The 13,365-nt window shown below is 39.6% G+C and overlaps 1 protein-coding gene and 1 long non-coding RNA gene across 4 annotated transcripts in view; one reads left to right on the forward strand and one right to left on the reverse strand.

The window, feature by feature from the left end:
- LOC144459399 (uncharacterized) overlaps window positions 1-13,365 on the reverse strand; it is a 67,737-nt gene that overhangs the window by 18,163 nt on the left and 36,209 nt on the right. Inside the window, exons 2-3 of the long non-coding RNA XR_013488377.1 lie at window positions 3,427-3,521; window positions 3,027-3,132 (exon numbers count right to left, since the gene is read on the reverse strand). This is a non-coding gene — a long non-coding RNA (uncharacterized LOC144459399). The remainder of the gene's footprint in view (window positions 1-3,026; window positions 3,133-3,426; window positions 3,522-13,365) is intronic.
- The window catches only part of mpripb (myosin phosphatase Rho interacting protein b), a 163,964-nt gene that overhangs the window by 7,994 nt on the left and 142,605 nt on the right, over window positions 1-13,365 (forward strand). For all 3 annotated transcript variants that reach the window (XM_033611704.2, XM_033611705.2, XM_033611706.2), the window contains exons 2-3: window positions 11,646-11,723; window positions 12,029-12,094. In XM_033611704.2, the coding sequence (XP_033467595.1) occupies window positions 11,646-11,723; window positions 12,029-12,094 (144 nt within the window). The remainder of the gene's footprint in view (window positions 1-11,645; window positions 11,724-12,028; window positions 12,095-13,365) is intronic.

Below are 13,365 nucleotides of genomic sequence, written 5' to 3' on the forward strand. Positions count from 1 at the left end.
TGAAAATAACACAGCGATTATTCGACTAATGAGAATTTGGTCGGATGAGAGCATAGCGACCAAATAATAGACTAGTCGACCAGGAGACTACAGCTCTACTGCAGTCTGTTTTCAGTTTGCTCATCTGCTTTCATCACTCAGCAATAGACACCATCCCTTCATAACAAATGTACTGTTGCTCATATGACTGTGGCCCAGCCTAATACAGTGTTTCTGTAAGGGCCTCTCATGTTGACAATCATTGTTGTGATAATGGAATGACTCACATGGGTCTCCTCCCTTGGTGTGGTGGTTTTTGTCACCTACATCCTGGTCAGTGACACCCCTGCTAGGATGAACCTATGCTTCTGAGTTGCAGTTACAACTATGACCATGTCCACATTAATGAAGACAAATATGAAAACACAAATATGTTCTCTCAGTTTTGGCCTTCGCTCCATACTATCCAACCTTTTCTCCTCTGAAAATGGAGCTTTTTAATGGTTGTCTGACAGACAGGTGAATGGTTGCTGAACCCAAGTATCGACTATTAATATATTCATTCGTTGGGTAGGTAATTGGGTTTCAGTTTTGGGATTTGGACATTCTTCTTTTTCTTTTAATGTTAAAATGTTGGAGCTAGTTTAACCTTTCGACGCATCTATTTCACAACACTTTGTCAGGCGTTGTTTTGGATTTAGAGCTTATTATTATGAGCTTTCATTCAAGTGTTTTTTCCTGACATCACAATATTGAGTGAATTTTAGAAAGAATAAAGAACACAGACATCAGTCAGTATCAGTCCTCCTGTCCTCTGCTCCTCTCTCTGCCACTGAGGAGTCACTGCCTGCAGATCACATGACCACCGGTAAGTTTTACAGGAGACCTATTATGCTTTTTGGGGTTTTCCCTCTTATTATTGTGTTATATAGCATTTTTCTGCCTCTATAAGGTCTGCTAAGTTAAAAAAAAAAAGTCCAGGCTACAGGGAGCTCTCTCTCCCCACAGACACACATCACGTGACCTGCGCTGAAACAGCTCGTTTTGAATTTCCAGCTGTTCTCACTTCTACTTCTGTGACTAGTTACCTAATAGTGTTCATGGCACACAGTGCCCGCCTGAGCCGCACCCCCAAACACCTACTCCGAGCTGAGGTGGAGGAGAGAGGCTGCAGAGTTTGAACCTGAGGAGACGCCATGTCTAGGAGATGCTGCTTTCTTCATTGTGACCAGAAATGGCCCTGGTTTGGACTGCCAAAGGACAAAGGAACAAAGAGGACGTGGTTGGAGTTTATTTTTGATACAATTCCTCCACAATACAACTTGGAATTTGTGTTCCCTGTATTTTCCTGAGGACTGCTTCACAAACTGGCAACACTTCACTTCTGGATTTTCCCTTTGTTGGACAAATCTGAAGATTCGGGATCTCAACCTGTAAGTATGCTCTATGAGTTGTGAATTTGTTGTGTAAAAACAAACAAGGAAGCTGCTAAAGTGTGTTGAAGTGTGGAGTACATGGCTGTAGGAGCTAACGTTAGGCTGTACACCCAGTGCTTAGCTGTAGACCTCTGGAGTATCTAACAGAGCTAAGATGTGCAGCATGTCCATATTGCCGCTAGCTAAGCAGCTACTGCTGCTAGCTTGAGCGATTAGCAGACATGCAACAGTCAGACCTGGGGTGAAAGTAAAAGCTGCATTTATCTGTCAAAATGTGTGGCTGCCCTCGGAGTTTGATTGTGAATCGGCTTTGCGGAGGACCTATTTCTCCCTTTTGCTGTAGGTCTCGGCTAACCGGCTAAGCAAACGCTTGAAACGCTTTTGCTATGCGGCGCAGAGAAAGTCACACTGCTAGTCTCACATGAATTTAACAAATAAATTGTGGAGAGTCTGACAGAGCTAACATTGTGCAGCATGTCCATATTCACAAAAGTTTCAACATGTATATCTGTGATGCCTGATCTGAGCAGCTAACTGCCGCTAGCTCGAGCGCTTAGCTGACAGGCAGCAATCAGATCTGCGTTTATCTGTCAAAATGTGTGGCTGTACTCGGAGTTTGATTGTGAATCGGCTTTTATCAAACGTTTCATGGAAAATGTACACCCATGTTTTTATTACTTTGAGCTCTGTTACATGGAGGCCGTTCACTATATCGTTACTAAACATTGTAGTTAGTCTGAGTTGAAGAGCTCAGGAGGTATTTGTGTGTGTGTGTGTCTGTCTCTACATGTGTTTGAATGGTACGTATGTGTGGTCTGCTGATTTTACAGGGAGGGGACAACACTGTTTAGCATTTAGATGTTGACTATGGATGGGTATGGTTATGTCTTACACGCTGATTTAGACAGCACACTAGTTCAGCTAATAGTGAATTGTTACTGATGAGCTAAAATGACAGCCATCTGTATGTAGCCTAACTTAGTTTGACACTTACCGTAAAACTGGGCAGATACTTTTAAACTTAGCTGCTGGCTGAGACAAACAGCCCTCTCTCTACCAGCACTAATGTTACCTGCACACAGTGAGACACATCAGCAGAGAGGAAGCAGGGCAGAGGACAGGGGACAGCAGGACTGACTTACAGTGACTGATAAAAACTAAACTTCTCAGTATTGTGATGTCAGGAATATTATTTATGTAGTAATGTTGCTGTTTTAAAAATTACTGTTGCTGCTCTGGAAACATTTAGTTCAAAATATTCAGTTATCCTATTATATATTTTCTAAAAAGTAATCAGTGTGTGTATGTATATATATATATATATATATATATATATATATATATATATATATATGTGTGTATATATATATATATATATATATGTATATGTATATATGTGTGTGTGTATATGTGTGTGTGTATATATATATATATATATATATATATATATATATAAATGTGTGTGTATATATATATATGTGTGTAATTTGAATTCAATATTTTACAGAATGTATATGACCTGATGAGGCTCGTCTTCCTCAGAATCCCCATCCCAAAATGACCCGACACCCCTGTATGAGAGACCATAAAAGGAGGAAGTGGTTGCCTTACACATCTCTCACTTCAGCCAAGGGGCAGCACAAGGACCAACGCAGTGACCAGCCGGAACCGGAAACTTGTGGCGTATTGGTAATACAACACAGGACGGGGTGGACGCCTGAATGGAAAGAATTGGACACTATTAGTGTTGCAGATAAAATGCTACTGTGTTTATATTTATATGTCTATCTATTGTATATTATTTAGTATGTTTTTTGTAGTTTTTCCTTTTTACATTTGCTAAAAATAAAGTTCTTTTGACAAAAGACTTATTTGTCATTTCTTTATAAGTGGGTTTTTTGGTATAATGAAACTGTAGTGTTCAGAATTGAGTTTACACAGTTGTATTTCATTACATGTCATAAAAACATACTCTTCTTCAGTTCCGTGCCATAAGGGTCCATAGTCATACCTGTAAATGTTGTGGATGTTCTATGGGGTGTTCAGATTCAAACAGTCAGGCTCCAGGACTGGATGGTGTATCAAACATGTAGGATGAACTGGAACCTGATCCATTACCCCAAAATTAAAGGTAATTAAAGTAAAAAGTAAAAAAGACATAAGGCATACTGTTTAATAAGTAAGCAAATATAGACTCAGGAGCCAACATCACTGCATAAAACAAATACTGATCCAGGAAGCAACATGTGTTTTACTTTGAAACTTTAATTTCATATAAATGATGTGGAGAAACTGTGATACATTAGTACATTGTACATATTGTAGATTACAAACACAAGGTGAAGATGATTATAAAATGCAGCTACATTTTAGTAGAATGGTCTCAGTAAACACGACAGCTAAGACATCTGAATGTTACCAGTTATTTCTATTCATTTGTTTTTGTATAATACAGAAATCTGTCATCTCAATCTGCTGTGGTAAAATTAATGAATTCACAGGTTAAAACTTGTGTGGTGTTAATGGGGAGTGTGTTAGAAGCAGAATTTATAATAACTTTGCTGCTTAGATTAAAAAGGAGTTATTCTTCACACCACGTCATATAACAGCTGAGTGCTGCGGTTGGTGTTTCCACGTTATGTAGTAACTGACTATATTGTTAGAAACCTTTTGTACTGTGCAGCAGACGTTTTTAACTTCATTCAGAGGACAGACATACAGTTATTCCCATAACGTCAGATAAGTTACAGTTATCATGTTACAGCTGAAATATAAGACGGCTACAAAATAAAAACTTACCACTGACAAGAAACGTCCAGCTACAGTGTTTGTTTTGAAGTGGCTTCGGAGTCTGTCTGCTCGTGTTTCTTCGCTCAAATTTAAAAAAAAAAAAAAAAAAGGCCAACAGTCGGCATCGTTTGCTTTAGCTTTAGCCTCTGTTGTTGTTTTGAGGCAGCCTCCGGAGGTAAAGTCAGATAAGTTAAGGGGCCTGACGTTTCCGATTCACGCTCTAAGCGTTGCACCAATCAGAGCAGACTGACCAAGATGACCAATCAGAGCAGACTGGGCTGCTGGGGAGGCCGGACATAAGCCCAAACATAGCGTTTCAGACAGAGATGCTGCAGCAGTGAGCAGTATAAGACAAATAATGTTTGTTTTGAACAGTAAAGCACATAAATCTATTCCACTAGACCCCAATATTGCATATTTATATGAATATGACCCCGAAAAAAGCATAATAGGTCCACTTTAAGATATGAGACAAACTGAGCTAAACTGTTTGACATAAACAGCTGTTGTTGTTTTAGCTTGTTAGTAACAATTTGCTGGAAAGCGCTCTGTGCTTGTTAATAACATGATGTTGGCAGCGGTGGATGAGAGACTGCGGACAGAGCAGATTGAAATATCACTGTTTTCTACATTCGCTGATCAGGTATATTGATAAAATATTGGCTTTATTCTCGAGGAGGTTTTATTGCACTCAGTAACAATTGTAGTTGTCGTCAGCTCACCTTATCTTCACCTCTCTGTCTCCACTGTGTTTGTGTGTGTCTGTGAGTGTGCATATAAAAGTGGCGCAGCAGCCAGCCTAGGAAGTACAGACAGTAGGAGGAGACGCTGAAGCATGATTATAAATTACACCCAAAAGTAAAAAAGTAAGCTAACAGTTACAGATTAAAGATACGGTAATCCGGAGCTTCTCAATACTATGCTTGTTCATAACTTAGTGCTGCAGCTTGTTTACTTACTTACGAGATTAACAGGGTTAAAGCTTCACTCATCCGTGGGAAAAATGCATATTAAAAGATATTCGAGAGAATCGATATTGGGTCATCCCAGTGAAGATCGAATTGAATCGGATGAATCGATTATTTTAACCCAGCTCTAGTGTGCGCATTGGGGCGGAACTCCGCCGTGCTCGATATAGAGAGCACAGGAGAATTGTTAACGCACGACCATGTAAAGACAGAAATGACTGTTGTGGTGCAATTCAGTCTAGCACTTTACTATTTGGTGCAATTTTGCCTTCTCTGTGTTTAATATCAACCTGCCATGGGACTGGAGACGGAAGTTAGCCGCCTGGCTATAATCTTGTGTATTTACAAGTAATTGTAATAGGACAAGGTATAGACCTGTTCTATAGGTAAGTTAACCTTAAATGACTTCTGTTGTGATCTGGCGCTATATAGAAAATAAAATTGAATAAAACCCCTCTAATACAATAATAGGGGAAACACTGTATAGTATACACAGATATAAACTATGTATGCAGAGATAAAAAGTGATTGATTAGATGAATAACCACTTGATTCATAAACTAATTTTTAATGTTTTTTTTATTTGTTATTTCAAAATGTAAACGTGGAAATATTGAGCAGACTGCTGAACAGGATTTATCGGTTTATTGAATCAACTGAAATTAAATCCGAACTGACAGTATATCATCTAGTTGTGATGTCATTGATGCTTGGCACCATAGTAGAAGTGATGTCATTGGTGGGGATATGAAATCACTATGGCAGATGTGTTAGCACATGGTGGGGATCATCGCATGTGCTTGCCACAAACATAAAGTTTTTTAAAAGTGCACACATTGTCATTGGGAGCATCTAGATTTTATTCCAGTCCACACTTACTCACCCTGATGAAAGAAAGTTTGAAGGGTCAATTCAGTCCTATCACACAATTATATTCAGTCCAAATCACACCATTCAGACTTACCGATGTGACTACTAAATCAAAGAGAAATGAAAATATTCAGTATCAGGCTCACAGGGGACAGTTGTATAGCATCATGTTTATTGTTAAATTTTGCCATGTCATGGCCTCCAATCCAAGTTTGGTCATCTCTGTTAGTTGCAATGTTGATTATCAGTTTGACTACGTCATAATCACTTCTGTCTTGTATCAATGCCAGATTCCAACCAAGAGCAGTGCAGGCGAGCTAATAAAAATAGATATAGGGAGGGAGAGAAAATCATCATACAGTTTGGCAATTGAAGTTCAGCTCATACTCTTCCATAAAGTACCTCTGCATCAATCCAGGCCTTTGGAGCATGTTGGTACATGTAACACTTACCTCCAAACTTCATCCAACAAGAAGGGCAGATCTTTTCCTGGCTTTGGGCCACAACACCGATGTAGATGATTAGTTTAGATGATTAGGAGAGAATCGATTTTAAAAAAAGAATGAATTTGGAAGCTTATTAATGACTTGAACAACAGTCACAAAGTGTCAGCTGTTGTATTATAATCATCCACCACCCGACTCTGAGAAGTACCAATCTTCACAACGCACGTGTGAACATAAAGAGAACATCATAAGCACTGGACTCAACTTGAGCTTTATTATTTATTTTAATGTGTATTATTCACTACCTTACTCACTACATTTGTATGCACTGCTTGTTATTGTAAATGCAGAATATGGAAATGACAGAATATGTTTGAAACATGATGTTGGGCTCAGAGACATGGTACTGATGATTAAAGTTCAGCTGTTATAGCACCAACATCTGTCTAAAATAAATGTACAGTATACATTTTCTCCAATCCACAGTCCACTGGTTAAACAAAGGACCACAATGAAGTAAGGACTAGAGGCCATCTGTGTAAACAGGGCTCCAGACTGCAGCCAAATGGTCGCATTTTGCAACCATTTTTGGAGTCAGTGCGAGTATTTTTTACAGCTACTCGCTTGTGTGCGTCCTGCAAATTTGCAGGCTTTGTTGTTAAATGACGGAGCGTGTCTGCCAGTGTAGGCTAATGTGTGTAAAGTGATTAGTTAACTGTGAAGATCACGTCATCCACACTAATCAGTAAGCCCGTTTGAGGTGAACTGCGTCTCGCCTGGAGAGTGGACGAGATCAGGCGGCTGCAGCAGGAGGCAGAGACAACAAGCTGTAGTCAAGTTGGAGGCTGAATTCAAATGTCCACCCTCTGGACTTGCAGACTGAGCCCTCGCGGACTTCAGTTGTACATAATGTGACATATTTATTGTCATCACGTCTGTGAGGGCAGAGACTGCAAGCGGCTGTCAGACAGTCCTTGAGACTGTTTTATTCGTTGCCGTGGAAATGGTTCAACTATCACTGCTGTCATATTCATATATATGTCATATAAGTTGATGAATAGTGTCTACTCATCTGTCCCTGCAGATTGCAGAATCCCATGTATAACCCTTTTTGTGACAAAAAAATGTATTAATACATCACTATATAACAGGTTGCACGCCTTCAAAAACAGAAGTGTTTGTAAATCAGGACTATAACTCAATAAATTGGGCATTACTTACATTAGAAGACCTTCTTTTGTTATTTGGCCAATTTTTCAGCCTATTTCACTGCACAGCCTGATTGGCCACAATAATAAAATGCATTTTCAGTCCCTCTACAGCCTACACTTCTACACATTTCCAATAGTTTTAATTATGATAGATTGGTTTATTAAAATGCTTCACAGGTTTTCTGTAATTTATGTTTATGGTTCAACCTTCATTTTACATGAATTCTCATGTATCAGCATCATATCAGTTCGCTGCTGCTGAGCAGACCTGTCGCCTCAACTACATAGGCTAAATAAATTGTGTCTGACTATGGGGTTAATTTTTTCAGAGGTAAAAAAAAAAAAAGACAACTGCTTTCATTAAAGATCAGTCAGATATAATCAGGGCTTCCAGGGCTCAACAATAAGGATTGCCTGATTGCCCAGGGCAAGTAAAACTCACGGTTGGGCATGTAAACTAACAACTCACTTGCCCAATCAGGCAAGTTGCTAAAAATAGTAAAAGTTAATAACTAATTGATAAAAAAAATGTATTTTAAAATGTGCTCTTCTGCTCTGATGCAGCGGTCTCTCTGCCTGAAGTCACAGGCACAGCTGTGTAACAATGTCCTGCCCACAGCCCCCATTGATATTATTTTGTGCGACGGACGCTTCATATAATAACATAACAATATACTATTTATGGTGTTATGCCATCGTGTCATTTCTGTCTCTACATGGTCACGCGTTAACAATTCTCCTCTGCTCTCTGTATCGCGCACAACGGAGTTCCGCCACACACGCAGGTGGTCACGTTAGAGCGGCTCGGGCCGCATTTTCCTGACCAAACCTGACCCTGAGCCTGGTGCAGTTTGTCAGCTGACAAAGTTATTGAAATGGACAGTGTGTAAATAACCAACAGACTGCTGTTACGCACAGTCAAACACGCTGCTCGCACAGCAGCTCAGCACGGCACTCATGCTGAGCTTGTGTTGCGTTCAGGCGTTGTCACGTAAATAACAACTTCCAACACTTAAATAGGTCAAAGCACAAAACAGCAGCATGTCAAGTGACTTTTTACTTTATTATATTCAATAAAATTATATGTTCCTAAATCCATGAGAAAAGTAACTCAAGCACATTTAAAGTACTTTTGAGTATTCTACATTTCCTTTTGGGCAATGGACCACAGGGTGCTAAGCCTACATTTTTTTGTCTCCAAAATTAAAGTTATGGACCACTTGCCCTTCACTGAGGTCCAATTCTCCCATCACAGCTGTCACTTTGACCAGTAGAAACACAGAACGATCTGCTGCTGTAGACAACTGTATGACAACAACACCCCAGCATCTTTAATATTTCCTCTAGGGATGTTACCACACAGAGTAAAAGGGGGAAATGATGGTGTGAAACAGCAGAGACACTTTGTCAACCTGCTGAGTTAACGTACTGTCATTAGCATCAAGCTAGCAAACAATGGTACATCCTCACGGTCGGACATAAAGTAATAACATTAACAAATAGCGGCGGGGCTTTTGCTCACCACAACTGCAGAGGCTCCCAGCTTCATTTGAAACAAACTGCATTATAGATGGTCCGTTATTTATTAATCCCTCTGTGTGTTTATATATTTACTTTTTATCCGCTCCGTTGTTTTTATAAAGTTAACATATCGCACCGTCATTTCAAACTCAACACTCAAATTTCAAATTAAAAGCCCCTTATAACCTCTGCTGAGAGAATCCCTCCATTTTCTAAATAGGCTTTTATTGTGAAACATTTGTCAGAACTTCCTGTGGAAGATACAGTAGCTTGATAGTTTACGTTACATATGGCGCTTCAAATGTAGCTCCTGCCATCTGCTGACGCTTTTAGGTGACTACAACATGTCGGCTGGCACATGAACAGACACAGTTCTGGCAGTGACTCAAATAATAGTGAAAGTAATAAAAATAGGACAAGAATAACCCGATGACATCACACACAGCTTGAAAGACGATCGGGGATAATTGGTGAGTACCAGCGTGTAGAGTGTACCAGGCATAATGCAAGTCCTGAGTCTGAAATATGTCTGTCAGGGAGTCCTACTCCACCTATTTAGACTCCACCGTAGACAACGGCAGCATTTCTCCGACCACGTAGCGAGCCACAAGCTCCGTGGCTTCTTTCAGACTGATAGGTTTAACGTTATCTCCGTTATTAGAACCAAACGACAACCGTTGCTGTTTCGGAGCTGAAGGACCAGCGTTCTAAAAGTAACGGAAGTAACTGATGTCTTGTTTGAAAATGTACTTAAGTATTTGATTACTCAAATAGCAAACTAACGCGTTAGGTTACTCGTTACTGCAAGAAGTAATCAAAGTACTCTAATGCGTTACTTTGTAACGCGTTGGAGTATTTTCTAACGCGTTACTTTGTAATGCCCAACTCTGGCCTGGAGCCCTGGTAAAGACACTGTATATTAATGAAGTTATGCACCACAGTAAGTTTATGAATTGTCTAAACATGACCTTAAGTTCATAAACTTTTTACAGAAACAAGGCATTTTTTGTAAATGTGATACTAAAAAAGATGAAGAGTCTTTTCTATAGATATGACTTTAAAACAGCTGAGGCAGTGATGAACAGCAGGAATGAGAGCCTTATCTTTTGATGATCAGGTAAGGTATTACATTCAGTAAATAAGAGGCCAAAACAAAATGTGAAGCACCACAGCCTCAGCATGTAAGAAAGTGCTCTCTGTTTATCAATGATGCCATGTATATGTCCTCGGCTGTTTTTGTGAAAGTTGAGACTGGGAAAAGTGAAGCTTTAATACGTTGCCATTGACAATATGGGAGACATCAAAGAGTTTGCCATCTTGGTTTAGACTACAGAGTCTCCATGTTATTATTAGTTACTAACTTCATAATTATGGGAGAAGCTGCTATCTAAGCTAGCAGCAGACCAGTGGCAAGTGATATTTAGCACATCAGCTGATGTCCTGTACAATAAACAGTGCTGCAGAACTAGGACTGTGTGTCAATCTCCGACACTGACAGGAGAGGGGCAGCAGAGCAGCACACCTGCAAATGACACCAAAACATGGTAACGTCTCTCAGCATAGTTTGTGTTACACAAATATTTCGGTACAGACATTTACCCACCCATGTGACGGATAGCTTTCAGAGATTTACTCGCCAAATGGAAAACCTATCCACATTTGTCGCTTAATGGGTGTTAATTTCAAACCCTGAGTTCACTGCACATACAAATGCCATTATGAAAATAAACTTAACAAAAAATTAAGGTGAAGGAAACTATAAAATAAAATGAAGAGCCTCAGTTAGCAAATTAACTAACTTAGGCTAGCTAACTAGAAAGACAAACTGACAGACGGACAGATCAAGCAACAGACAGACACAACTACACAGAGAAATAGCAGAGGCTATAATGCTTCAGTTATGGTCAAATACAAGAGAAGTTGACTAGCTAGCTCACAATGATGTTTCTGATGTTTCTGACAGTACACGCACAGGCTTGGAGGATGACCTATGACCTACAGCTTCTGTTGCAGTCAAGGTTGTTGCTGTCTCAGCAACAACTTTTTTTTTTAAATTTCAGCACAAAATTAGGTTATTTCTCAAAAGCATTTAGCAAACAATGTGGCTAATCAACATTGTCAGGAAATGACTCAGACAAATATGAACCATCAAAAAAAATGCCAAAATACATTGGAGGGAGATTTTAAGCTTGCCATCATCAAACAGAGCTGATAAGGCCTCAGTCAAAAGGCTGACTAACAGGTTGTTTGTTGCTGCAAAATGCATTGTGAGAAGGGAAACTAAAGTTTAGGTGTTAACCCAGAAGTCTTCTTTCGTTCATATTTACCTCGTGTGTCTCCTTCCCACCCCTCTCAGCACACACTCTCTTCCAGTTTTAATGATAAACTAAGTTGCTCTTTTTTCCGCCCCTCTCTCTCTAACAGGCTAAACCTATTTATGGTGGATGGCTGTGCTTGGCCCCCGAGGGAACTGACTTTGACAATCCTATGCAGAGATCCCGGGTAAGAGCATGCGGTCTAGGCCCATTGTTTGTTCAATTAATAGTTGTACACATGATAGACGCACACATATATGCTGATACTCGTCTTAATGAATGGAAATTTATTGAAGTAGGAATACTTGCAGGTTGAAACTCCATTTACTATCCCTACAGCCTCTTCTAATATAATGAAAAGTGAGACTAAATTCTAATGCTTATTGTTATTTAATTGTCTGTTGAGAAAGAGCAATGTGTCTGTGCATTGTGTCTTTCACCTACTGTGCTTCAAAAAATGGATAATCTCACTTTATGTACTTTTCCTGGCAGAAATGGCAACGCAGATTCTTTGTGCTGTATGAACATGGCTGTCTGCGCTTTGCCCTGGACGAATCAGTAAGTAATGTGCCAGACTTCCTCCTCTCATAGTCGCCACATTGTGAACCCAGGGCCAGGAATTTAATCAATCAATTTGTCAGATCATATAAAATACAATTCAAGGGAAATGTAATCCCACCAGTTCCTTCAATGTGTGCAATAAAAAGGTTTGTAATAATGAATTAGGGCTGGGCGATAAACATTAAATATATTTGATGTATGTATTATTGTGCGTCAGGGCTGTATGATAACTTTTTTGCATATAGCACTGGTGCTACAGAGGTTTAGAGTTTTGTACCACAGGCCACTAAGTTGGAGCACAGGTATAGAAATGTTAAATAAATCCATTGTACTTAGATCACAAATTAAATTCTTTGTTGGCTGCAGTTTAAAAGTCATTTTCCATGACCTTTCAAATAGGGATGGGTATTTTTTTAAGATTGAAAATTTTAAATACTAGTCCATACCCATTGGTAGCTTTGTCACCTTCTACCTATGCCAATCCTCAATGCCTATGTGCAGTTTCACAAAGATTGACCACGTCAGTGAGTAGAAAAACGTGGGACAGACAGAATGACACACTGACAGTTTCCGTGATTATGTACAGCATACCATACCATGACTTAGTCATACCAAAAATTAGAAAAAAAACAACATTCGGCCACAGGGGGAGCCACAGCGATCAGTCGCAATTTAGCCATTTTTAAGCATTTTTCTGTTGTTATAGCGCCACCCAGTTGCCAATTAGAGTTAAATTTCTCCAGTCATCTTGAGGCGTCCTGTTCTACATATCTACCAAGTTTAGTAGAAATCGATACGGCGGTTAGGCCTAGATAAGAAATTAGCTCTCTAGTGCCCCCATTTTGTTTTATCGGGTCAATAATGGAGGGGTCCCTTCAGATTATGTGTGGTTATATGCCTACAAAGTTGCGTGGTGATCAGTGAAACCCTTGAGATGTTATACACCTTTATGTGATGAGCCACGCCCTCCACAACATTCATTGCCTTATAGAAGCTCAGTTTTAAGAAGTTTTCCAACTTTTGCCAAGGGGGAACTTTAGATATTGGTCCCTAGATTATGTTCACAGAGTTTCATGCAGATCGGTCAAACTTCCTAGAAAGAGATCGATTTTGAGTGTTTTTCAAAAAATTTGAAATGGCGGAAAATCTGTATAACCGGAAGTTATGGGTTCTTGTGTCAGATTTGTTCCTCATGAGGAGAGGCATCTCTGTGCAAAGTTTCATGTCTCTACGACATACGGGGCATGATATATGCCCATTCAAATTTT

This window comes from Epinephelus lanceolatus, chromosome 21, assembly GCF_041903045.1.
Source record: "Epinephelus lanceolatus isolate andai-2023 chromosome 21, ASM4190304v1, whole genome shotgun sequence".
Lineage (NCBI taxonomy): Eukaryota > Metazoa > Chordata > Actinopteri > Perciformes > Serranidae > Epinephelus > Epinephelus lanceolatus.